The 27971-nt window shown below is 39.1% G+C and overlaps 2 protein-coding genes across 7 annotated transcripts in view; one reads left to right on the top strand and one right to left on the bottom strand.

The window, feature by feature from the left end:
• Positions 1-129: 129 nt before the first annotated feature.
• Positions 130-6735, bottom strand: sys1.L (Sys1 golgi trafficking protein L homeolog). Its single transcript, NM_001085953.1, is given in 3 exon segments — positions 130-2245; positions 5135-5171; positions 6646-6735. A coding segment is annotated over 1 exon segment (471 nt). The 5' UTR covers positions 2199-2245; positions 5135-5171; positions 6646-6735; the 3' UTR covers positions 130-1727.
• Positions 6736-7213: 478 nt separating this feature from the next.
• aftph.L (aftiphilin L homeolog) overlaps positions 7214-27971 on the top strand; it is a 40412-nt gene continuing 19654 nt past the window's right edge. For 3 of the 6 annotated variants that reach the window (XM_018262096.2, XM_018262094.2, XM_018262097.2), the window contains exons 1-2: positions 7216-7434; positions 25868-27660. In XM_018262096.2, the coding sequence (XP_018117585.1) occupies positions 25903-27660 (1758 nt within the window). In that variant the 5' untranslated portion in view covers positions 7216-7434; positions 25868-25902. 6 annotated transcript variants of the gene reach the window in all.

Below are 27971 nucleotides of genomic sequence, written 5' to 3'. Positions count from 1 at the left end.
GTGTGTTCTAAAGCAGGACTTTTTGGTCAATAACGGAGTAGGATTTTCAAACTACAAGAACTGAGATAGAAACATTCAACTTTAAACTTAGATTTTGGAAAAACTGTAAAAAAAAATAACGGAAAGTGGTTGGAAAAAAAAGTCTTTATTTCTGGGGGAACAATCTGAAAAAAAAAAAAAAACTAAACTTAAAAAAGTGTTTGGAAGGTGAACAACCCCTTGCGTTTTTAAAAAAGAACAGCCAGGCGTAAATACGCATAAACTGCACTACCACTGAAACGAATGGAAAACGCACTATGGCAATTCACACAGGGCGCTTGCAAGCTGAAATCCGCCACAGGACGCCAGTATTGAAGTTTTTTAGCAGAAACGCCAATACGTCAAGAAACTACCAAATCCATAGACTCTATGGGATCTGCACGTTTGAAACCACACTTACCGTATTTTAAATATGGCGTCCAAATTCAATGAGAAGCGCATGTTGGGAAAAGAATCCTACGTGCTGAAAAACACATGTCGACGGTCGCATGTGGTTTCAGTAGCGTATTTACGCCTGGCTGTGCTTGCAACGTAAAACGCCGCAAAAACGCCGCGTCTGGCCTTGCCGTTAAAGTCTCTGGTGTTTGAGTCTGACAGCTCAGTAATTCAGGTGCAGACTCTGAACTGTTCAAATTTTGCAACATTGAGTTGATACATTTCTCAGCAGCATCTCAGGAGTATTAGTAACTATTGTATCAATTCTAACAGCTGCCTGTAATGAAAGTCAGGGATTCTGCTCAGCAGGGACAAAGATAAGAAATGTTTACAGGGTCGGCGACCCCCCCTCCTGAAGCTGCTTTAGAAGATGAAAAATGACACTTTACACTTCAATATTAGAAAAACGGTGACAGAAAATAATTGGAAAAAGTCATTATTTCTGGTGATCTATCTGAAAACAACTAGTTGTTTAAAGGTGAACAACCCCTTTAATGAATCCATAAGAATAAAATGGCACAACCCTCAGGAGAGGACAGACAGGAGAGTCTTATTGTTTTACTTAGCAAGGAAGGCCAGACAAGTATTTTCCAAAGGTCAGGGCAATCCCTGGATAATGACATTGTAAGATGTAGTTTAGGGCTAACTGTAAAGCCACAGTTTGGGGGTTCATACACATACGTAGCTACACATACACACAAACAAAATATATCATTTTCCAAAATGGTTCAAAGTGCAAGATGTATAAATAAATGTTAAGCTTCCACCCTCACCTCCCAATTATTCCCACATGGGTACAAATTCAGTTCTCTTTCTCCATCCTGATTCTGCTTTATTTATATTTCTAAAATCCCTGCAAATTAGGTGCGCATTGACTTATCTTTATTTTGGTCATTGTCAGATATGAAATTTGTTAGTTCCATAAATTAGCGTAAACAGAAACATATCAATCTTTCAAGGAAATATATTGACCAAAATGAAGATTTCTGTGAATAGCTGGTAAAACATACAGAAACAAAATCTGTAACCGTGTGTGTGTTCAGAGTAAGCAGGGGACACTCGGAAACATGTGCCGTACTGCTATGCCCATTGGGGAGCCATCTTTAGCAACCCTTTCTGCAAATCTAGAGCTGAGAAGGTCCAGATACCAGTCTAAAAAGCTGTTGGCATGTCAACCAATGGAAAATGTAAGAATACTGAAGAATTAGAAGTTTTGGAGAGGTATGATGTAAACGTCCAGTGGATTAAAAAGTCTACACATTGGATTTGGGAGCTGAATTGAGAGGAATCTCACGAAGTTCAGTTCTCATGCACAAATACTCCCCTATCACTGCCATTAAAGCAATGCAGACAAGGTTAAGGAGCCACCAGGTAAATGTATAGGGGAGGTGGGAGGTATAAATCCAACAACCAAACAGGTGGAACAGGTGGACTGTGATAGTAAAGTCCAAGCATTGCTTTCCTCTGCGGATAAAGTACAATAGGCCCAAAGCACATGTCAATGAATTCAGGATAAAAGCCATCATTGAGACACGCCCGGGAACTGATGAAAATCCCAAAACCTCATAATTAAATATCTGATCAAGGGAAGGGCTGTAGTGAACGACCAAGTCCAGCGCTGCAATCCACAGTCCTAAGCAGCTATAGTAGATTAACTGCATTAACAAAATCTGGCAGACGATAAGTACTGGATCCCATATGTAGCTTCGGAACTGTCCAGCCATCTTTAATGTGCACACAAACGCACTGAAACTTGTTCGCAGGAGAGTTTCTGAGGGTGAGAAAAAGAGAGGCATCTATTAGTAAGCACAATAGTCTGTGATCACACACATATATATTTGACTATAAATACTAATAGGCAGATAGTAAGACTCCATGTTCAGACCATGTATTGAGGGGGGTGTGTGTGTGGTGTGTGTGTGGTGTGTGTGTGTGTGTGTGGTGTGTGTGTGGTGTGTTTCGGATTCCACCTATTTATAATAAAAAAAAAAAAATATTCTAGTCTGGCCAGCAACCAATTTAAATTGAGAAGTGTTCAAGACCATCATTTATATAGGAAGCCTGGGAAAGTAACTGTAGATTCCCATATCTGGTTAACAAGAAAACTGGCCATAGATGTGCAGATATCTCTGCATATATTGCTGATCTGACAATATCAGTGGGAGACTGTCACCAGCTTTTGTCAGACATAACTTTTGTAAGATTGCTGTCAGGGGCAGAACATCGACTGATCTCTTCTTTTACTTCTTTATTTAATCTGAAGATTAGTGGCAGGTCGGGAGATTGGGATGTCCGATATTGCAGGTACCTCTGCACGTCTATAGCCATCTTAACACAATCTTATTGGAAGCTTTGTGTAAGGGTTTATTAACGTGGTTCTTTTAAAGGGTAGTGGTCACTCAGACATAAAATGCGGATTAATAAAAATGTTCTTTTTAAACATGAAACCCCAATTTTTTTTTAAACATCTATACCAGTTATACATGTATTTAAAACTCTAAAATGTATCAATCATATATTGCCTGTCCCTCCTCTACGCCTTAGGCTTTGCATTCTGCACTTCTTAGATTTCACTGAACTCCAGACATTTCCCTTTCCTCTTTTAAATTATGAGGGTAGACTGTCAAGGTTGGGGTTGTTTTCTCTGGAAAAAAGGTGCTTGCGAGGGGACATGATTACACTTTACAAGTACATTAGAGGACATTATAGACAAATGGCAGGGGACCTTTTTACCCATAAAGTGGATCACCGTACCAGAGGCCACCCCTTTAGACTAGAAGAAAAGAACTTTCATTTGAAGCAACGTAGGGGGTTCTTCACAGTCAGGACAGTGAGGTTGTGGAATGCACTGCCGGGTGATGTTGTGATGCTGGTTCTGTTAATGCCTTTAACAGTGGCTTGGATGATTTTTTGGACAAACATAATAAATTAACTATGTTACGGTCTTCAACATCTAAGTGTGTAGCCAGTGGATGGGCCTCAGGTGCTACATTTTGGTGTATAAACAAGATTTTTGCATGATTGCCTAAATAACAGTGTCCAAAACATGGCAGCTCCTGTTTGATTCAATTGTGAATTCCAAGACTCAAAGAAACAAGATGGAAATAATTAATATAGTGTAAGTTGCTTGACTAACATCAAAGAACAAGATTTGGAATTATTTCTTAGGGCGACAGGTCCCCTTTAACTAATAAAGGAAAGCTAATCATACTGAGACTGTGAAGCCTGTCCTAGAGGCTCTGTGTATATGGTGGGCATGTCCTGTTTACAACAGATTCTGAATTTGATTGTAAAATGTCGTCATTTCTGTATTTAGATTAAAGGGATGGTTCACCTTCAAACAACTAGTTGTTTTCAGATAGATCACCAGAAATAACGACTTTTTCCAATGACTTTCTATTTTCTATGTGTGACCATTTTTCTAATATTGAAGTGTAAAGTGTCATTTTTCACCTTCTGAAGCAGCTCTGGGAGGGGGGGTCGCCGACCCCATAAACTGTTCTAAATGGATACATTTAGTGGATTCAGTTCTTATCTTTGTCCCTGCTGAGCAGAATCTCTGGGTTTCATTACAGGCAGCTGTTAGAATTGATACAATAGTTGCTAATACTCCAGAGATGCTGCTAAGAAATGTATCAACTAAATGTTGCAAAACTGTAACAGTTCAGAGTCTGCACCTGAATTACTGAGCTGCCAGACAAACACCAGAGACAGGGACATTCAACTTTAAACTTAGATTTTGGGAAAACAGTAAAAAATAAATGATAGAAAGTAATTGAAAAAAGTCTTTATTTCTGGGGAAAAATCTAAAAACAACTGAATTGAAAAAATTGTTCAAAAGTGAACAACCCCTTTGATATCAGAAATGATTCAGTACATGCTGTTTAAGACTGTAAATGTATAGAGTATAAAAATTCTCAGCATAAACTACTCACTATTATCTTTCTGAAAAATGATTGTTGAAGCCTGGAGATCTTAATCAAACTATTTAAACAGAAAGTGGACTGGATCAAAATGAACGATAAATTCCCAAGTTTCCTCCATCATATTCAGGAACATTTTTAAAATTAAGGGGCCCTTGGATGGAACACAGGGACCTTGATTCAGCATCTGAAACACTTTTTTCAGTTCAGTTGTTTTCAGATTGTTCCCAAGAAATAAAGACTTTTTTCAATTACTTTCCATTGTTTATTTTTTACTGTTTTTTCAAAATCTAAGTTTAAAGTTGAATGTTCCTGCCTCTGGTGTTTGAGTCTGGCAGCTCAGTAATTCGGGTGCAGACTCTAAACTGTTACAATTCTGTAAAATGTAGTTGATCCATTTCTCAGCAGCATCTCTGGAGTATTAGTAACTATTGTATCAAGTCTAACAGCTGCCTGTAATGAAACGCAGAGATTTTGCTCAGCAGGGACAAAGATAAGAAATGTATCAACTAAATGTATCAATTTCGTTTACAGGGTCGGCGACCCCCCGCGCTGATTTAGAAGGTGAAAAAAGACACTTAAAACTTCCATATTAGAAAAATGGTGACATAGAAAATAAAGTAAGTAATTGGAAAAAGTCGTGATTTCTGGTGATTTATCGCAAAACAACTGGTTGTTTGAAGGTGAACCTTATGTTACAGGTCTCATAGTATCAGCGGAATACATTCACTTATTACCTCAGAATATCAGCATTTCCTTAAAAGTATTGCAACCCTGAAAAAGAAAAACAAACATGTTTAACGCATACCAATGAATAGCACATGTACAAAATAAAGCCATATTATAAAAGGTATGGAATCAGTTACCCGGAAACAAATTAACCAAAAAGCTTAGAATTATAGAGAGGTCGCCTCCCACAGACTTCAATTTATCCAAATTTTAAAAAATGAATTCCTTTTTCGCTGTTATAATAAAACTTGATCCAAACTGATTTTCTAGTAGACTTAAAGGGGTGGTTCACCTTTAAGTTAACTTTTAGTATGTTATAGAATGACCAGTTATAAGTAACTTTTTAGTTGGTCTTTTTTTAATTTTTTTTTATAGTTTTAAAATTAGTTGCCTTCTGACTTTTTCCAGCTTTCAAATGGGGTCACTGACCCCATCTAAAAAAAAAAATGCTTTGTAAGGCTAAAAATTCATTGTTATTTCTACTTTTAATCATCTTCAGGCCTCTCCTATTCATATTCCAGTCTCTTATTCAAATCAGTCATGGTTGCTAGGGTAATTTTGGCCCTAGCAACCAGACAGCTGAAATTGCAAACTGGAGAGCTGCTGAATAAAAAGGCAAATAACTCAAAAACCACAAGTAATAAAAAATGAAAACCAATTGCAAATTGTCTCACAATATCACGCTCTACATCATTCTAAAAGTTAACTCAAAGGTGAACAACCCCTTTAAGGTGTAAACATCCAAATTACCGGAAATAACAGGCCCCAAGCGTTCTGGGTAACCGGCCCCAAGCGTTCTGGGTAACAGGCCCCAAGCGTTCTGGGTAACAGGCCCCAAGCGTTCTGGGTAACCGGCCCCAAGCGTTCTGGGTAACCGGCCCCAAGCGTTCTGGGTAACCGGCCCCAAGCGTTCTGGGTAACAGGCCCCATACCTGTACTGCATTTATAGGGGGGGGGGTTCATTCAATGGAGGAAGATGTATATACATTGTTCTCTCTCTCTCAGTTTTCCATTCAAGCGCTCCATTATTTTATTTTACGTTAGAACTCCCAAATTGTTGCCTCGCTGCTAGGGGGATAAGCCTTAGCAACCGGGTAGCTACTTAATTCCAAGACCAAGAGATATAGAACAAAAACCAATTTAAAAAACGTAGGGGGTGAAGACCAATGGCAATTTGTGATAGAACACTAGTACGGTCTACTCAGCCATTTAACTCAATGTTGGCCAACTTGTCGACCAATTAGAACAAGTACAGTCAGTTGAAAACCAAACGGAGGGATAAAACCCTTTAGAGGCCAATTCCAGCCTGGGGGTCTGCACTGAGCATCCCTACCTGAAATGATCCAGCTGCTGTCACGTGTCACCTGAGAGAACGTAACACTAGGACAATGTGACAATAAACTGTACAAGTGGAATCTGTAACCTGTTGCTGAGCCACAACCCGCCTCCCACCACAATCCTGAAACTGTCACTTACTGACAACTAATACTAATGGACTGAATGAGAAGTGAGGACTCACCGCATTGTAACGACTCTCCACGGGAGCTTCAGAACCGAGTAAATTACCATGTCCAGACTAGCGTCTCCACTCGGCTATCTTCGCCATCACAGAGGCTTAGGGATGACAACACTTCCGGTGTAAGGCCTGAAGCAATACACGCACCGGAAATTACGTCAGCAATGACTACCCCCACGTCACCCTTGTACACATTGAGCGCGTGTAAAGTCTCTTATGACACACAGACCCCTGTGAGCGATAAGAAGTCACAGCGGTTGTAGCTTCCACAATCGACTCCACTACTAAGCATGTTACATTGTGATAGTTCACTTTTTTTAACGAGATGTGACAGTGTCTGTGGCATACTGAGACTTGTAGTATTGACACAATAAGTATGCTTTATATATAAGTCGCGGTTCTGAGAGCTGCTTCATTGGTCTGATTTTGACGTATTGAGCCTAGCGCAGTTTACGTATAACCTGGCAAACACACCTGACAGATACACGTTCTTCTGCCCTCTTGTGCTGTGCACTTCCGCTACCGCTTGCGCAGAAGTTTCTTACTGCTCTTGCTGCTGGTCGCGGTGTATGTCGGGAAGGCGGATCCAAGGAGGGGGAGGTTACAGTGTTTGTGTGTATCTCGGTGCTTCCTCAAACCGGTAGAAGCTTGAGGGGAGCCAGAGGGGGGGTAGCTAGGTTCTTGTGCTGAAGCTGCTTTATACGAACGGAGACATCACCTGAGCTGGTGGCGGAGGTGGGACTGCCCATGGGCTGCACCACCGAGCTCTGCGGCCCCGGAGAAGGCGACATGGTAAGTGGGAGGCGGTGTGACGTGGGTGTTCTGCGAGTCCATCGGAGACCGTCAAACTGTGTGTTACCAGCTGTTCAATAACTACAACTCCCAGCAGCCCCTCACAGCTGTCACAGGGGTAATTAAAGGCGCAGTACCTCACCAGTTGCAGTCAGACTGTCACACTTGGCTGTACAGTGACAGGTGATTCCACATAGCTGAAGTGACTATGGCACCTGAGGCCCTGGAACACACCCAGGTGTCTATATCATTGCCACAGGCATCTTACTTCACGGACCATAGATATTACACCCGTCTTTTACATTTCCATGTGTTTAGAAATAAAATCCCAAATTGGACTTGAAATGTTCTCATTCCTAAGAATGTAAACATTGACCTCCATTTGTTCAAACATCATAAACAAAATCATATTTCTGTATTTTTAGCATTTTACAGCCTCTGTACATTTCTCCATGCACTTATTTGGGGGACACACGATTTGGACACACACACACACACTCGGGGCCACACACACATGCAGATATTTGGGGGTGCAGAGAAATATTAGATAATTAGTAGCTATTAATCTGGATGTGTTGGCCTTTTATTCCTAATTCTAATATGGAGAATTAATGCAACGCAAGCGAGAATTCTCTCATCCGGCTGTAGCAAAAGTAACACTAAGGGCAGTGACACATGCTCAGATTTGGGGAGATTTGTCTTATATTATATTATAATGGATTGATTTTATTACATTATGCCTTTTACATCTAGTGAAGCATGAAAGGGGACTAGCCTTTGGGGACAAGCACAACTGTTTTAGGGTCACACAGGCAGATTTGGGAAGATTAGTTGCCTGGTGACAAATCTTCTCTTCTTCGGGGCGACTAATCTCCCTGAAACTGCCTCCCCTGCCTTCCCGCCGGCTAGAATGTAAATCGCCAGCAGGATGGCACTCGGAACGCTTCATTTTCCGAAGTCACCCGAAGTTGCCTAACAAGGAAACTGAGAGGCTGAATGCTAATTATTTGCATTGAATGTTTATATTGTAATTGATTGATTTTATTACATTTTGCCTTTTACATCTAGTTAATCATAAAAGGGGACCAGCCTTTTGGGACAAGCACAACTTTCTTAGGGTCACACAGGCAGATTCTGGGAGATTAGTCGCCTGGTGACGAATCTTCTCTTCTTCGGGCGACTAATCTCCCCAAAACTGTCTCCCCTGCCTTCCCGCCGGCAAAAATGTAAATCGCCGGCGTGTTGGCATTCGATGTGATTAATTTTCCGAAGTTGCCTCACAAGGAAACTTTGGGCGACTTCGGAAAATGAATCAAGCCGACGATTTACATTTTAGCCGGCAAAAATGCAGGGGAGTCAGTTCTGGGAGATTAGTAGCCCCGAAGAAGAGGAGATTTGTCTCTGGGTGACTAATCTCCCTGTATCTGCCTGTGTGCCCTGACAATTAAAGGGGTGGTTCACCTTTAAGTTAATTTTTAGAATGTTCTGGAATGGTTAATTCTAAGCAACATTTCAATTGGTTTTCATTTTTTCTTTTTTATAGTTTTTGAATTATTTACTGCCTTCCCACCGGCTAGACTGTAAATCGCCGGCTGGATGGCACTCGGTGCGCTTCGTCTTCCAAAGTCGCCCGAAGTTGCCTCACAAGGAAACTGAGAGGCTGAATGCTAAAGATTTGCATTGAATGCTTATATTATAATGGATTGTTTTTATCAAAATTTGCCTTTTACATCTAGTGAAGCATAAAAGGGAATTAGCCTTTTGGGACAAGCACAACTTTCTTAAAGGGGTGGTTCACCTTTAAAGGGCTTGATCACCTTTAAAGGGCTTGTTCACCTTCCAAACACTTTAAATTTCAATTGTTTTCAGATTTGCTCCCCAGAAATAGACTTTTTTTTTTTTTTTCAAATACTCCCCATTATTTATTTTTTACCGGTTTTTCAAAATCTAAAAAGTTTAGTGTTCCTGTTTCTGGTGTTTGAGTCAGTAATTCAGGTACAGACTCTAAACTGTTACAATTTGCTACTACATTTAGTAGATACATTTCTCAGCAGCATCTCTGGAGTATTAGTAACTATTGTATCAATTCTAACAGGTGCCTGTAATGAAACCCACAGATTCTGCTCAGCAGGGACAAAGATAAGAAATGTATCAAATAAATGTATAAATTTAGAACAGTTTACAGGGTCGGCGACCCCCCCCTTCCAGAGCTGCTTTAGAAGGTGAAACATAACACATAACACTTCAATAATAGAAACATGGTCACACGTAGAAAATAGAAAGTAATTGGAAAAAGTCATTATTTCCATATTATTTTCCACTAATGTTTCTATGTGTTAAGTTTTTTATATACAGGTAGAGGATCTATATGTGGATAAGGGATCTTTCTGTAATTTGTCTTTGCTTAAAAAATACATTAAGCATAATAGGATAGTTTCATGCAGCGTAGTTACAAGGCTCTGTTTTATTTTTAAAATAAAGAATACTTTGCTTATAATTGCCTTCCCGCAATGTGGAGCTTTATAGATAATGGGTTTTTGGATAAGGAAGCAGTATGCCCACTGGATTAGACTTGTTTGTAGCAATTCGGCAAAATCCAGGGCACATTTTAGCGCTTTTTTTTTACAAAAAAATAAAAACTTTGTAAATAGGCTGTGCAAAATAAAAAATATTTCTAAAATGGTTAGTTAGCCAAAAATGTAATGTATAAAGGCTGAAGTGACTGGATGTCTAAGAGAACAGAACATTACTTCCTGCTTTGCAGCTCTCTGGTTTCCACTGATTACCAGGCAGTAACCAATCAATGACTTGAGGGGGGCACATGGGCCATAACTGTTTGCTTTTGAATCTGAGCTGAATGCTGAGGATCAATTACAAACTCACTGAACAGTTATGTCCCATGTGGCTCCCCTTCAAGTCGCTGACTAAAGGTGGCCATACATGGAGAGATCCGCTCATTTGGCGATGTCGCCAAACGTGCGGATCTCCCTCCGATATGCCCACCTTGAGGTGGGCAATATCGGGCTGATCCGATCGTGGGCCCTAGGGCGGTCGGATCGCGGGACCGCATCAACGAATAGATGCGGCCGCGATCCGACGGGATTTTCTGTCCCATCCGATCGAGATCTGGCCGACTTTCGGCCAGATCTCGATCGGTGAAGCCCGTCGGGGGGCCCCATACACGGGCCAATAAGCTGCCGACACGGTCTGTCGGCAGCTTTTATCGGCCCGTGTATGGCCACCTTAACTCAGAGTTAGAGAGTTGAAAAAGTAGTCTTCTGTTATGTTCTGTTAGACATCCAGTCACTCCAGCCTTTATACATTACATTTTTGCCTAACTAACTATATTAGAAACATTTTTTATATTGCACATACAATCTATTTACCCAGTTTTTATTTGTTCACTGAACTGTTCCTTTAAGGGGTTATGTAATAAAAGTCACTAAGTTTGACCATGAGCAGTAACCCGTAGCAACCAATCAGCAGGTAGCATTAACTGGTCACCTGTATGAAAGCAAACATCTTATTTGTATTTATGGGTTACTGCTCCAGGGCAAACTTAGTGACTTTTATTACATGTGGGGGTTATAGTCTGATCTCTATCCTGAGTGATGCCATGTATTTTATTGGACTTGTATATGTGCATGTGCATTGAGATTCTGCATAACGTTTTCTGCATAGAGTTACTCAACTGTATACCAGCCCTATGCCTTAAAAAAACATTAGTGTCAAAAGCTGCTTTCTGAATGGTAACTAGCTTGCTTATAGCTGGTGCCTAGGAATGGAACCAGTGATCAAGTAGCGAGGGACATCATTTAAAGAATATATCTGTTTGGTGAGCAGTTTGTCAGGAGTTGCATTTTGCAATCTCTAGCTTCCTCCCAAAATACTCTGTGGGTCTAATGCCTTACCCCTCGACATTTGACAGCACAGGGCTTGAACTTTCTAGTGAATTTGAGACTGAACGACTCAAGCTGTCGGTTTTCCCACAAGGTGTTTCTTCACATGGTCCTTTTACTGGACTCTGCCATTTGGAAGTGTTCTGACATATACGTATATAGAGGAAGCATTAAAGTGGATCTGTCACCCAGACACAAAAAACTGTATAGTAAAAGTCCTTTTCAAATTAAACATGAAATCCAATTTCTATCTTTTATTAAAGCATTCATAGCTGTTGTAAACTCATTTAAACAACTCAGCTGTCAATCAAATATTGTCTGCCCCTCCTCTATGCCCTGGGCATAGAGGCGGGGCAGACAATTACTTTCACTTTCCATTCAGCACTTCCTAGATATCACTGCTCTCCACACATTCCCCTGTTCTCTTTACCGTTTAATTGTGTAGCCAGGGCATGGGATGAACATCTGGTCCCCCATTCTGGTGCACAAACAAGATTCTGAGATGATACAAGGCTTGCCTTAAATCCACAAAATGGCTGCTTCCTGCTTGCTATAACTTATAAATCCCAGACTGAAGGAAACAAGATTCAAATAATTTATATAGTGTAATTAAAGTTCATTTTGCTTGACTAATGTGATAAAATAGGAGTTTGAATAATTTTTTTGGGCGACGTAACACCAAAGCATCAGTAACACCAAATTGAAAAATGATTAATTTGAAATGACATTCTGCTTATCGCTATTTGGAAAGTTCAGAGTGCTCGACCCTTCAAGAAAACCCTGTGCAGGGTATTAGGTGCTTAGTCTGTTTGACCCTTTCCTGCCCACCGGGTCCAGCATACAATGTAGAAAGTAATCCAGCAGCACACTTTTTGCTGTGATAAGTGGTAATTTGTTTATTTAGCCCACATACATACAAGGTAAGGGCAACGTTTCGAACCCCGAAACGTTGCCCTTACCTTGTATGTATGTGGGCTAAATAAACAAATTACCACTTATCACACCAAAAATCAGTGTGCTGCTGGATTACTTTCTACATTCTGCTTATCGCTGTCTTGTCCTTGCTTGCATATTTTTTTTTAAGCAAAAATACCACGTCAGAGCTATTGTGTTCTGCCATCTTTTGTGTTGTCAAAACCCCTGGTCTGTTGTGTTTAACGGGGCATTAGATAATAAATATATATTGACTGCCCCCAAAAGGTTCTACCAAAAAAACTGCAGGCATTCATTCATTCATTCATTCATTCAGATATAGATATAAACCATCCAAAATTATGATAAACATGTTAAAATTGCTTTGAGGTTTTAAACATTACCTTGTGTTACTGATCCTTTAATCCTACTCACCAAAATATCCTTTCACTTGACATATTTTCATACCCGTACATAATATACATCAGAAGTTGCAATATTACACAAGGCATTGCCTAGCCTCTCCTAAAAAGATGTACAGGTATGGGATCTGTTATCCAGAATGCTCGGGACCTGGAGCATTCTGGATAATGAATCTTTCTGTAATTTTTCATACCTTAAGTCATGTAAATATTAAATATTAAATAAACCCAATAGACTGGGTTTACTTCCAATAAGGATTCATTATATTTAGTTGGGATCAAGTATAAGCTACTGTTTTATTATTACAGAAAAAAAGGAAATCATTTTAAAAAACATGGATTATGGATAAAATGTATTTTATGGGAGATGACCTTTCCGTAATTCATAACTTTCTGGATATCAGGTTTCCAGATAACGGATCCCTTACCTGTATTAGTATAGAACTAATTAGTATGGACACAATTTAAAATGTTCTTCTACTTGACAACAAAGTGTTTGTTTAAAAGACACTCGTGTGAATAAGCTTTTGCTCTGTGTTGTGTTGACATTGTACATTTTTGGATTTCTGTAACTTATTCTCCAAATTTATGCTTGCTACCTTCTGTAAAGCCATGCAAACACTCTTACACTACACTGTGACACCATGTAAAGAAACCGACTTAATGTATATAACCTAATAGTGTGTCACACACATCCTCCATGTTTAGTAATTTTACTTGGCAGCACAGTTGGTTTTGTTTCTTTAAATTAGGAATGCACCGAATCCACTATTTAGGATTCGGCCGAAACTTAAAAAACCTTGGTGAAAGATTGGCTGAATACCGAACTGAATCTGAATCCTGATTTACATATGCAAATTAGGGGCAGGAAAGGAAAGAGTGGAAAAAAAGCTCTTCTTTTGTGATGAAAATCACGTGATTTCCCTCCCCGCTCCTAATTTACATATGCAAATTATTATTTGGATTTGGCTTGGCCAAGGGTTCAGCCAAATCCTCCTGAAAAAGGCAGAATCCTGGAAGAATCCCGAACCGAATCCTGGATTTGGTGCATCCCTACTTCAAATCCATTATTAGTCAATATAATGTTCTTTTAATCACATCACAAGACAGAACAGAATTTGAGTTTGTCTGAGAATGCCATTACTTTAGGCCGCAGGCAGCCTTTAAGGGAACACAAATTTGTGACAAAGTTAGGAGCTACAGTCTACACATTTTAGGAGCCAGAGACTAAAAATAACTTTTATATAAATATTCTGTTCTCCAGATGTTGATTAACCAGCCTAATAACCCATGTTATTTTTAACAGTGCTAGCAATAGTGTTCCATATATTTAGTTGTTTTTTTTTTTTCGACTAGACAAGTGCTGTGAGCAAGGCTGTAAACTGAGTTCATAGGTTGCAATGGGATGGAGCAGTTTTAGGGGAATTAGGAATTACAAAGTGCACAGCTTGAAACATGTTGTTTCATTAAAGGAACAGTAACACCAAACCATTAAAGAGTATAGAAGCAACAGTAACAAAAATGAAAGTGTTTTAAAGTAATGAACATATCATGTATTGTTACCCTGCACTGGTAAAGCTGATCTGTTTGCTTCAGCAACACTACTATAGTTCATATAAACAAGCTGATGTGTAGCCATGGCGGAGATTGAAAAATTCTATATGGCACAGGTTAAATAATGGATAACAGATAACACCATTATGTTCTACAGAGCTTATCTGCTGTGTAACTTGTGTAACTATTGCTACACAGCAACTTATTTATATAACCAATAGTAGTGATTCTGAAGCAAACACACCAGTTTTACCAGTGCAGGGCATATATTTTTTTTACTTTAAAGCACTTTCATTTTTTGATGTTACTTTTCCTTTAAAGTAATTAAAATATAATGTACTGTTGACCTGCACTAGTAAAACGTGTGTTCGGTTCAGAAATGCTACTATAGTTTATATAAACAAGTTGCTGTGTAGCTATTGGGGCAGCCATGTAAGGCTCAGGTTACATAGCAGATATACACTGTAAATCCCATTGTTTTCTATAGCTTATCTGTTATCTGATGTGTATCCTGTGCCTTTTCTCCTTTTTCAGTTTAAATGGCTGCCCCCCATGGCTACTCAGCAGCTTGTTTATAAAAACTACACAAACACACCAGTTTTAGCAATGCAGGGCAACAGTACATTACATTTTAATTACTTTAGAACACTTTTTTTTATTTTTTGGTGTTACTGTTCCTTTAAACATGTAAAGTGTGCAGCATAGTTCTGTGTTTTTGACCTTTATTCCACACATATGCATGGTTTCAATATTGTATATCACTCATAGTTTACATATTGTTACATAAGCATCAAAAGTGTTATTTTAACTGCTGGCACAATTGAGCTTCAGATTTCATATACTTATACAGTTTCAATGCATCTGTTTACTTTGCCTCCGCTAAGCCCTGCTTTTCTCTGTCACCCTCATTGCTAAAGGGGTTGTTCACCTTTAAATTAACTTTTAGTATGTCGTAGAGAGTGATATTCTGAGACAATCTGCAATTGTTTTTTTTTTTTATTTGTGGTTTTTGAGTTATTTAGCTTTTTATTCTGCAGCTCTCCAGTTTGCAATTTCAGCAATCTGGTTGCTGGGGTTTGAATTACCATAGCAACCATGCACTGATTTGATTAAAAGACTGGAATATGAATAGAAGAGGGTCTGGATAGAAAGATGAGTAATTAAAAGTAGCAATAATAATACATTTGTAGCCTTACAGAGCATTTGTTTTTCAATGAGGTCAGTGACCCCCATTAGAAAGCTGGAAAGAGTCAGAAGAAGAAGACGGCAAATTAATAAAAAAATATAGAAAATAAAAATGAAGACCAACTGAAAGGTAAACCACCCCTTTAAATCAGTCAGATGCATTCCGGTAAAAGTCAACTAGCCCACTAGTCCCCTGTGCTTCTTGTCCAATGTTTTTTGGCAACTGTTCTTGGCCATCTTATTTACAGTCACAGGCTCCTTAAAGGATAAGTAAACCTTTAAAATAAGTGAATGTAAAACTGGTGAGGGGGCTATTTTAAGAACTTTTGCAATGTACATTCATTATTTATTTTCTTTTTATTCCAAGATATTAAGGGATACATGTACTGTTAATATGAATGCATTTTGTTACAACAGCGCCACCTGCGGATGATTTTCCCAACTTCCTTGACTACTTGGTGGCCAGACTGGTCAGAAAATGACCAGCAGGTGTCGCTGTTGTAACAAAATTCATTCATATTAAAAGTACACGTATCCCTTAATATCTTGGAATTAAAAATAAATAAATAATGAATATAAATTACAAAACTTCTTAGAATAGTCCCCTTGTCAGTTATACATTCACTTATTTTTAAGGTTTATTTATCCTTTAACAGTGTTTTGTGAACATGCCAGAAATTGACCAGGTCCTGGTAGTAGCATTGAATAGTGAATTATTTTTGTTTTCCTTTATTCTTGTACAGGTATGGGATCCGTTATACGGAAAACCATTATCCAGAAAGCCCCAAGTCCCGAGCATTCCGGATAACAGGTCACATACCTTTACCACCAATGAGTGTGAATAATATTCATTGTTCTTCTCCTGTGTTTGACGCTCTTCTTCTAGGTCAGGGGTCCCCAACCTTTTTTTACCAGTGAGCAACATTCAAATTTAAAAGGAATTGTGGAGCAACATAAGCATGTAAAATGTTCCTGGGGGTGCTGAATAAGGGCTGTGATTGGCTATTTGGTAGCCCCTATATGGACTGGCATAACAACAGGAGGCTCAATTTGGTAGTACACCTGTTTTTTATGCAACCAAGACTTGCCTACAAGCCAGTAATTAAAAAATAAGCACCTGCTTTTAGGCCACGGGGAGCAACATTCAAGGAGTCAGAGAGCAACATGTTGCTCACGAGCCACTGGTTGGGGATCACTGTTCTAGGTGAACATTTGGCTTTTGTACTTGTATTGTTGCAGATTTTCTTTATCTAGTTTATTTCACACAGGCCTGTTAAAAGGTTGATATATATTATCCTTCACATTTTTTTGTTTGAGAGCTTTCTTTAATCAGGTGGAGAGTTGCAGGTGGTAACTGAGCTTTCACCATGAATTTTTCAGTAGGAACTGTATTTGCTCTTCATCGTCTTTCTCTCTGGAAAACTACAGTTTCTGTACAAGAGACTGATGCACTAGAATTAACAATAGTCCCCTCTGTATTTCATTCAAAATTACTGTAGGTTTGTAACATACATTCTTCAGATTATTGTTTTTATTGCCTGAACACTTAATTTCTTCAATGTCACACCAGCATGGAGGCAGATATTATGACTGGGATTTTATGCATCAGCCAATTTATTTGTTAACTCCCGGTTAATAAGTCTTGGTGTATTGTCATGCCTTTAGTTTATGGTTAGGACAGAAACCAGTGTTCTGTGTTCTACCTGCAGCCCCATATTCATCATAATAAGAATATCCACAATGGATGGCAAATGCAGAACACCCATCTCTGTCTTTTAGTTACATTCTGCTGATGTTGCATAGTTATTCTCATACCTGATGTTTCATCTCATTGGACTATTTTGTTCAGGTAATAGCTGAGCAACTCTGCAACTTTTAAAACAAAAGGACTGAATTCTTATGAAAGCTGATAAAACCCCGAAACATTCATTTAAATATTTAAATAAAGCGGCTCAGCTTTGAAAGTTAACCCAAAAGGAAAAATGTACAGGTATAGAAACCCTTATCCAGAAACCCATTATGCAGAAAGCTCCAAATTACAGGAAGCCATCTGCAATAGAGTCCGTTATTAATAAATAATTTAATTTTTTTTTAAATGTTTTCCTTTTTCTATGTAATAATACAATATTACCTTGATGGTAATTAAGCTGCATGAATCCATACTGGTGGCAACTCTATTGGGTTTATTATAAATGTCCGGACGATAGTTAAAACAGTTAGAATTGTTTGTATAATGTAAACAATCAACTCACTATACCTTCTGCAAGATCTCCCCTATCTCCACTGCAGTTCTAGCTGAGGCAGGCATCTTGGATTTCACTGGCTCCTCCTACCTATATCTTCAAAGCCAACAACAGCTCTGAAATCTCGCACACGCTCAGTTGAAATTCCTTGGTTGCTTAGCAACCCTTGTAAGCTATTTTGAAATTAGCCAAACCTCTGTGTTCAGTAGTTCTGCCACCTTCTGGAAGTTAGTGAGTGCCCTTCATTTACATAATAACATCACCAGCAGTGGACAAGATAAGGAAATCTCATGATACTTCTAGTGGAGGAGTTTACTAAAACAAGGCATTCTGGGTAGAATACTCAAGGCAATGCTACAATCTGAGCATGCTCCTGAAATTTGCATGTTATAGTCTCAGTATGGACTCCCTTCCATTTAAGGGATTTTTTTTAAAACTTGCAGTTTTTTTCAAAAAACTATATATGTAGTTTGATTAAATGTGTTTAGGTTGTACTGGTCAGATTGTTAATATGTGTGTTGATTTTGGCTGTGATAGGTGCCCTTTAACTCCTCTACAGTGGTGTAATTAGAGAGCTATAGGCGCTGAGACAAAGTTTGGAATGGGCTTTATCTTTTGTTCAAATATTTACCCAAAACTGACATCCCCACAAGTAGACCAGTTGTGAGTCTTATTTAATTGGCTTGTTGTGAACATAGTTTTTTTCATAGCTCCTTGCAGTAAAATTCCTCGTGTGCAGACACAGAAATGCAGTCTGCCTGTCACTGAGCACATGGGTGGTTTTTGGCCGAATAATGCTGCGTGCATATCCTGAGGCGGCACAGGACACATCTACAGATTGTTCCGCATTTTTTTAAATGCCAGAGAAATGACTGCATGTTCCAGTCACTGTGGATGATAACTATACACCCCAACAGGCACCACATTTCACTGTAGGAATGGGTTATCGGTACAAGCTGTGCATACTACTGCCGTGTATGGGATGCTGGCACAAAAGAAGCCATTAGTCAGAAGAGCATGTCTGGGTTTTGACACTAAGCATGAGTGACCCAGTTGCAGTAGGAAAAGCTTATGTGGTCAGGCAAGACCAAGATAGTGCTTTGTGGACAAGTTAAAAGCAATATTTGTGGCTTACATTTCAGCAAACGGAGATTCATGGATTCATTCATCATTCCCAACTGTGAATTATGAGCAGTCTCTTTAAGGTCATACTGAATATGTCAGCGCTATATAAATAAGCAATACGCACAACGTCCAGTGAATACACACAAACCTTAAAGGAGAACTAAAACCTAACTAAAGAAGTAGCTAGAAATGTTATGTTACATTATGTTTTGGGCTTCTGTACCAGCCCAATGCAACCACAGCCCTTTAGCAGGGAAGATATGTGCCTCCAAAGATGCCCCAGTAGCTTCCCATATTCTTTTCTGCTGATTCACTGCACATGCTCTGTGCTGCTGGCACTTACTGAGCTTAGGGACCCATACACAAGATACAGTAAACATAGGATATACATGTTACCATATAAGGCTGATTAGCAATTAATACAGATACTTACTACATGGCAGCACAGAAACCAGTGCAACTAGCATCAATTTAATAATCAGTCCTGTAGCATCAGCTTAGCTTCTCAACAGCTGCTCAGAGCCCACTGAGCATGTGACTGTCACACACTTTCCAAGATGGTGACCCCCTGTGACAAGTTTGAAGTCCTGGATCATTACTGCTATTGACAAGCTGAAACTTTAGGCTGGTGCAATAAGTTAAGTATATAAAATATGACATTTTAACCATATTAATTTTTAGGATTTTGCTCTCCTTTAAAATCCAAGTGCCCCTGTTACACGTAATACCAATGAGTGATTGCTTATACAGTCGCTATGCAGTGCACTCCAGTGTATAAACATTTAACTGCTGATCGGAATATGTCTTGTACAGGTCTATCATTTGAACAGTTGAAATTTAATTTAATTTTATTCCCAACAAAATGGGGACATGAAATTACAGAACAGATGGCAGGTGGTGATTTAGTTTGCCCAAAACCTTCATGTTTGCCAGTTTGATGCAGCTGAAGTCTCTCTGGCAGGGTATTAAGCAAAGCAAAAACAAATCAATGAAGTGTATTAATAATGTAGATCAGAAATATGGTCAAATGAATATTAAAGGGGATATTTAGAGCCCCCAATAGAATAACTGCAAAACTCTGCTGTCAGATAGCTTGCAATATGAGCTTCTGTTTTCCACATGCCTTATTCATATCACTGTGCTTGCTAGCCTCGTTGTCTCACGTCTACTTGCAGCTCCACTCTGATGGACGCTTTGGGCAGAGACCCATAACTGCTTACTGTGCACCCTCGGTTACAAGAAGAATGTTACTTTTATAGATTGTCAGTTCAGAAGAAGCTCTTTCTTTGTCAGGTGATTTTATATTTCATTACAGTTTTTTTTTTTACATGATTTTGCAGAAACCGTTGCCTAATTAAAAAGAGGGAAGGAAGGTCTCCCTGTAGGCTTACACTGCACTGGTGTTCGATTTCTATTTTGGAAACCGTCTAGATGAAATAATCTTTTTCTTTCCATTTCTTGAATTGAATTTAGTAGTGTAACAATGAAGCTTGGGACCTGGGATTTAAAGGGGTTTGTCTGTAATTTGAATCCACACACTAAAAAAACAAAACTTACTTTTCATCAAGAACAGGTACCGTTTTATGTTTACATAGTTAAGGGAGAAAATTTGTTTTTTATTTGATTAATATGGGGGGGGGCATAAGTACATTGAAAGGTCTAATTCAGCTTTCAAATCGTATTTTTCCACTCCAGCTTTAATGGTACCAGAAATAATTACTTTTTTTTTTTCTAGCTGTTTTCTTTTTTTAATATGTATTTTTTTTTTTAATTTAAAAAAAAAAAATTGCCTTACTTTTTCAGCATAGTGGAGTTTCACAATAGCAACTCGATAAGGTAAGTTAAAGGAACAGTAACACCCAATAATGAACGTGTTTTAAAGTAATGAAAATATAATGTACTGTTGCCCTGCACTAAAGGTAAAACTGATCTGTTTTCTGCAGAAACACTATTCTAGTTCATATAAACAAGCTGATGTGTAGCAATGGCGGAAATTGAAAACGTTTATATGGCACAGGTTAAATAGTGGATAACAGCACCATTATGTTATACAGAGCTTATCTGCTATCTACTGTGTAACTTTTCTCCTTTGAATGGCTGCCCCCATTGCTACACAGCAGCTTATTTATATAAACAATAGTAGTGTTTGTGAAGCAAACACAGCAGTTTTACCAGTGCAGGGCAACACTGCATTATATTTTTATTACTTTAAAACAATTTTATTTTTTGATGTTACTGTTCCTTTAAGGACTCCTTAACTTGTAACAATTTGTTGCATTAGTGCATACAGTTTCAGTAAAATGCCAGGTATCATTTGTAGGTATCAATTGTAACAGTTGTCTTTAATATGGCTCAGGTGAAAGCATGCCCGCCGTTGCCCGGTAGGAGCAGAATCGTCAGAATCAGCCCCCTTGCTAAACTGCTTATTGGAAACATGAGTGGGTGGGTGGAAACTTTAAATAGGGGTGTTTTTTTTTCTGCTGCCAAAACTTGATTACAATGTAATTCTCCTACCGCACACCTGTAGTTCACCACTCCTGCAAGCTGGTGGTGCGTTCCTTCCGTTGACCCGGCCGGGTCCCTTAGCAACCAATGTGTAAAAGAAAACGGATCCGCACACACACCGATTAGTGCAGTCGGGGATTATCCCCTTTTATTTAGCCACCAAACATCAAGGTTTCGGGGGGGATGAAGGGTGGGTGTTCCCCCCCCCCCCCCCGAAACCTTGATGTTTGGTGGCTGAATAAAAGGGGATAATCCCCGACTGCACTAATCGGTGTGTGTGCGGATCCGTTTTCTTTTTACACATTTTTTTCTGCTGCAGCATCCAGTGGTGGTCAGTGAAAGATAAAATACCCCCTTCTCCTAATGAACCACTCCTAAAGTTCTATAATGACAAGACCCCTGTATGGAGGTCTTCCTTTTCCTGCCAAGTAAACTGATATGTGAACTGTAATCGTCTGTCAGATAAACAGGACCACAACCTTCAATGTGTACTCATGGGTTTGGCAGTGGTCACTCAGAAATGCTGAAATTGTTGCTTTAGCACACCATTTTTTTAATAACCCAAAATGGCTCTAAAGCCTCACAAATCCTGAACTAGTGCTTGCAGGCATTTCTCATGGAATGCTACGTGACTGATTTCAGGCATCTTTGCCAAGCCTCCTTGACTGCTGAAAAATAAGGTGGGGAATGTGCCTAAACTTGGCCTACTGTATGTGGGTCATATAAATGTCAACAGTGGCTGTAAGTAGCAGGAAATGTTGAACAATCACACGACTTTACATGCCGGGCACCACTACGCCGGCTCTGCTGGTTGCCTCGCCCACCCCTTCCCCATCTCCTCACCCTTTCTGTCCCCCTTCCCTATCTCCCTCCCCTTCCCTATCTCCCTCCCCTTCCCTATCTCCCTCCCCTTCCCTATCTCCCTCCCCTTCCCTATCTCCCTCCCCTTCCCTATCTCCGTCTCCCTCCCATTCCTTGTCCTCTTCCTGAACGTCCGGCACAGCACTGGAGACTGGATTTGCAAATCTGCTGCATGTCTCCAGTGCTCAGGTGTCTGGGCTGCATCCCGCCCCTGAATTTCTGCTGCCCTAGGCCGGGGGCCTTTATGGCCTTACCACAAATCCAGGCCTGTGAACAATATCTCGATGCTAATGCTACATTTTTTTGCAGAAAACTTGTTGTTTATTCAATTTTCTGGCACATTTTTCTTGTTGCACAAATATTACTCATTCAAATAGTTTTTTGGTTTTGACAAACTGCTGCAATGGACCATTTCTACCCTACTTACTTTCTCATATACTGGTGATTTTCACTGGTTTCAGCCCGGTAGTGTTTCTATCTAATGTGCTGTAATATCACCACACACCAGGCTATTTTAATCTCCTCCTTCCTGTTCCAGTAACAAGTATGCATGGTTGGATCACAATTTTTGCAGAACTGCAAAGCCTAAAAATGTCACTTTATGTAAACAATTCAAAAAAATTACAAGTGAATCATTTGTACCTTGTGTGCAGATTTGCTCCAGTGCAGCAGCCCATAGCAAAACAAAAATCTGCTAGAAGTAGAAGCTTAACTATACTCTAAAATACTTGCAAATGGGTTTGGGTATTTCAAATTTCATGACCAATTCTCATTTCTAGAGCCTCTGTTAATGAGTTATTAAGCCCCATCTCATTTTAGACTGTTCAAAGCATTGCATTTATGACATATATGCACATTCTGCTGGCACCTGAAGAATCAATGGAGATTTTTTTTTCTATCTGTAAGTGCAGGGCCTCAGGATCATATTCTTTGTCCACTTCTTATAAATGTTTTTACACATGACCTTGTAGTTGGCATTAAAGGCAGAGTCTCTGTTGTCTGGAGCCATGTGATTGGACATGGTAATAAGCTCTGAGCACAATGGTTTTTATCTACAGTGTAATTATTAAAAAAAAAAAATTGGCCAGGTAAACTTCAGATTAACCACTAAATGCAAAAGAAATCAATATACAAAGGACAATGGCAGCTTCAGTTTCCTGCAAAACAATACATGCATTATTAGATTGTAGGTTAAATATATAAACATTTTAACTCTTTCATTCATGCAAGATAAACTTGCAGTTTAACATATGTGGCCCTATGAATCTGTGCGGCACCCACCATAGAAAAGGACTTCACTTCCCAGAATCCATTAGTTCATTTTAACGCAATGTGAAGATGGTGTTGAATGCCTAAAAAGCAGTGGCATGCTTCCACTAAAGCAGACCCTAGGTTTGTGAGGGGTCCGTGAAACAGGTGCGGCTAAAACAGGCTAGGCAATTTGTGTGGTAGGTATTGGAGGACACTGGGCAATTTATATGGCATCTACTAAGAAGTAAAAAATGTAGTAAATGTGGTGATTTTTAAACTGGCCTCCAGGAAAATTTGCATGCATGAACTTCATTTTGGGATCTCTTAACACCAGATACTTGGGTAATCCTAGGCACAATGGGCAATTGTTCAGTGGACCCCTGGCATTTTCAGTTCAGAAAAGCTTTGATGTTTGGTAATTAGGAGTAGAAAGACATGGTTACCCATTTGGATTCAACAGAGCCTGTACTTTTCAAAAATATATGGTTTCCTGGGGGTAAACCTATTGTTCCAGGATTTATTGGCTTTGGATTTCAAAGTACACCCTATTCTACTGTAGTGCTTTGAAATTCAGTACTTTACTGCTGGGAGTTTTTGTTCTATAGAAGTCAGAAATCTTTCTAAAACTATACATATCTGGTACGTTTGAGACACTTGAGACTTTACAAATCAGTTGAATATTTGCGCATAAAATAAAATATTTTTCTAGTATAAATCCCTATATTGTGAAAATTGGCAAATTTTATTTTTTTTTTCGTTCCAGAAGGGGAAATACACAAAAACTCAGGCAGATTTAGAAAGATCAGGTTCTTCCCAAAAAAAACTATTTATAGGAAATACCTCATAAATGAGAGAGCGCAAAACATAGGACAAATGAAATGCAAAATCCTGATGGCACTTAAAAGGTTAAAGGCAGTATGTTTGTTAATGGAAGAACATATCCACAGAAGGAATTGTGCAATTGTCCTGGCATAAATGTTCTGTTTACGTGCATTGAAAGGCAAGGGGTATTAATCTTGGCTAAGGTAGAATTCAGACATGGCATTTCAAAGACTCATGGGTAATATGTCCCTCCACAATAAAATGTTACTATATTAGAATTATTGAGGACCTTGTCAAAAACCTGGTTGTGATTTTGGTATGAATGTTGTAAGCTCCTTTTCCTTAGAGCAAATACTATTACTCGTTGCAGCTCTGTTAGAATAGAGAAACATTATCCATCCCTTTGTTTTCTAGGGTAGGTCACAATGGGGGAAAAGTCTGTTTTACAAGTGGTTGAAGCATGGATAGAGTAGTAGATTCTTGTAACGCAGAGCTTTTTGAGTTGGTTTAATGAGTGGGTGAAGAGTTAAGACGAAGAGAATATGAGCATAAAGCCAATGTATTTTACTGAAGAAAAGTGATTGTGGGAGAAGTGTAAGCATTTTGTGTTCTGCTGAGGTGATAGGTGCTGAGGAGGGTGAGCTATTAATTATTTGATGGAGGGAAAAGCCAGGGTGTTATAGTGATAAAGTGGCACATTGCAGAAGTGAGGTGATGGGGGGAGATTTTAACACTCCATAGTACGGAAGCCTTCAGGATTTTAGAAAGGTGAGCTAGTTCCTGTTCCACAGACGTGAGCTGCCAGGGATACTGACATTCTTTCTTTATCACAGTTATAGGTTAAAGCCAGCTAATCTGTTCATTATGTATTTTTAGGATGAGATGATGTTGTAATCTGGGAACCCAGACACTTTGGGGGTGTTTTTTAGTCAAAACTCGAATTTATGGGTTCAAAATATTAAAAATGTTCAGATAAAAGAAAAAAATTTGATTTTTTTTTTGAAATTTATTATACCCCGAAGCTGGAAATAGCTTGAATGCAAAAAAACACCAACTTAAAACTGTCTAGGTCATGTAAGAATCAATGGAGTCAATTGAAGATGTTAATAGCCTTCATGATGTTTGGGTTTTTTTCTGTGGGTTTGGCTCGAAAACTCGATTAATTTGAGCGATTCGTCTACATGTATTTTAAAAATAAAGACCTTGGTCCTAGTTATTGACTGTACAACATTTTAAATGTATTAAATGTTTTATATGACAGTTTGGGCTTGTCCTTTGTGTAGCCAAATGTTCTCCCATCCACTGGCCTTTACCTCAACAGATGCACCTAAACCAATCACTTCTCTCTCATGTAGAGCAGTTTTAGTTGTGCACTGTTGTTTCTTCCTCCTCTTTATTTCTTTAAAAAGCTGTATTTCCTTATTCACAAAATTCAGCTATTCATAAACCTCTCAAAGCTATCGGGAATATGGTACAATTATATTTAATAAAATTAAATTAATTTAATGTTGTTATGCTGTTATGTGCATAATTTGCAGGACCTTTGTATCTGGAAATTAGATAAATAGGTTGTCAAAACAGTACAAAACAAACCCTTGACTTTATGTATGTTATTTGTTTGCATCATTATAAACCTGGTCTTTTTTTTTCGTAGGTGTAAACTGTTTTCTCTAAGGAAGCCATTACACTATGGAGCCTGAAATCATCCGAATGTATTCGTCTTCCCCTCCTCCTCTTGACTGTGTGGCTGACGATGATGACGAGGATGAGTTTGGCGAATTTGGGGGCTTCTCTGGAGTCGGTAACTCTGGAATGGGTTTTGCTGAATTTGAAACTGTTAATTATTCCAAATCCCAAGAGGAGTATATTCCAGCTAAACACGTTTTGCCTATTCAAGATTACTCTGACAGTTTGAACAACTTCGCTAGCCTTACTTCTGTCAAAGACACCGGCAACATCTTGGAGATTGGTTCTCAAAAAGGACAACACGGAGAAGTAGACACACATGCAAGTTATGAATCAAATCTGTTTAATGTTGCTGCATTTGATAATAAAGAAAACTCAGGAGAGAAAATAAAAAAGGCTGATTTGTATTCAAACTTTGTAAGTCCTGTGTCTTCTGGTGACAGTACAGAGTTCATAAGCAGAAGCCTTGATCCACTCGATGTAACTTGTAATGGTGAGAAGGTGCACTGTGAAGAGAACCTTACAAATGGCTTTGCAGCGAGTGATTCTGTCAGTCCTCAGGGAATAGAAGATCAGGACAGCATTGATGATTCTAAGGGATATAACACCATTGCTACGCATAGTGCTGACCCAAGCAGTAACTTTGTAACCAGTAAAGCAGTGGACTTTGCAGATTTTTCCACATTTCCAAAAAAAGACTCTATACATTTAGGGGGCACAGAGCTCAAGTCACATAATGGTATATATGAAGGGCAAGCTTTAAGTATTACAAGTAGTAGTCAATTATGTAGTGTAGAGAATGGTAGCTCCCAAATAAAGGAAGTAGTTACACATATCTCTGAAAACGGGGATGAAATTAATACCTTAGCTCTTTCAAATTGCACTTCAGCAACAGGCCTAATCATAGCTAATGTTGTACCCCTTGACAATGTTGTACCCCATGACAATGTTGTGATTGCGACAGACATCAATACTGCTGAAAAAGTTCCTGTACCATTAGCAGCCACTGAGGAAACCATTGGCAAACTTGCAGACGGGGAAGTGCAGAAAGAAGTTTTAGAAACCACTGATGACAATGGTTTTACTCCTCATGATAATGCAGCAGAGGGCACAGAGAATGTTAAACATATATCCAAGAGCAACCTAGATAACGGTGAGCATAGTTTGACAATTGACAGTAGTAGTGTGTCTGAAGCTCCTTGTGCAAATTCACTTCCATGTCTTACGGACTCAAGTGACTCCAATAACACCTCTAATGGAATGTGGGATGATAAAGAAAATGACCTGAGTGATGATTTTGGGGATTTTAATGAGACCAATGTAAGCCCTTTCCAAGAGGAGATCAAACCAGCCGTTGACGAACAGTTGACATTTTCAGGCCTTAGTGTTAAATGTTCTGAGGCAGATAAAGAGGAGGAAGAGTTCAGCGAGTTTGGAGATTTTGGTTCACTTGCAAAAGATGACGAGTCAAAAAATTCACAAGACTTCGATGATTTTGCAGACTTTAACTCTGCCAGCAATTTTAAACCTCATTCAGACTGGAATGCTTTTGAAGATGACCATTCAGAAGGGCCTTCATGGGCAGTGTTTGTTGATGAAAAGGACCCTTCACCTCCAGACTCTGAGACCTGGCCTTCATTTAGGACACACGTACCATCTAGCTCTGGAGACCGGGACGTAAAAACAGAAGATCTCACTTTACCCGTATTTCAGGAGTCTGGTCTATCTTCTGTCAGCGATCAATCAACAGATGCCTTTCAGGTAATACAAATGTATTTTATGCTGCACTAAATGGTAACTTGAAAAATCATGTTTATCATTAAATGCCTTAAGAGAAATGGTTTTTGGCTGCATAATCTTTCTAGACAGAATCTAGGCCCACTGAAATCTGTTAAATGATTGCACCCATGTGTACTTATTGGACAAACACACACACACAGAGACACAATAGTGTCCAGTCTGAGCAACGGTGTCATTAAATTATCAAATATATCCTTACTAGCTCAATTTGTGTCTGGATGTAGTAATACTGTGATGCAGGCATGTATATATATATACTCACAAGTCTTGCT

Source organism: Xenopus laevis, chromosome 5L, assembly GCF_017654675.1.
Source record: "Xenopus laevis strain J_2021 chromosome 5L, Xenopus_laevis_v10.1, whole genome shotgun sequence".
Classification (NCBI taxonomy): Eukaryota; Metazoa; Chordata; class Amphibia; order Anura; family Pipidae; genus Xenopus; species Xenopus laevis.
This window is presented reverse-complemented; position numbering and strand designations above follow the sequence as displayed.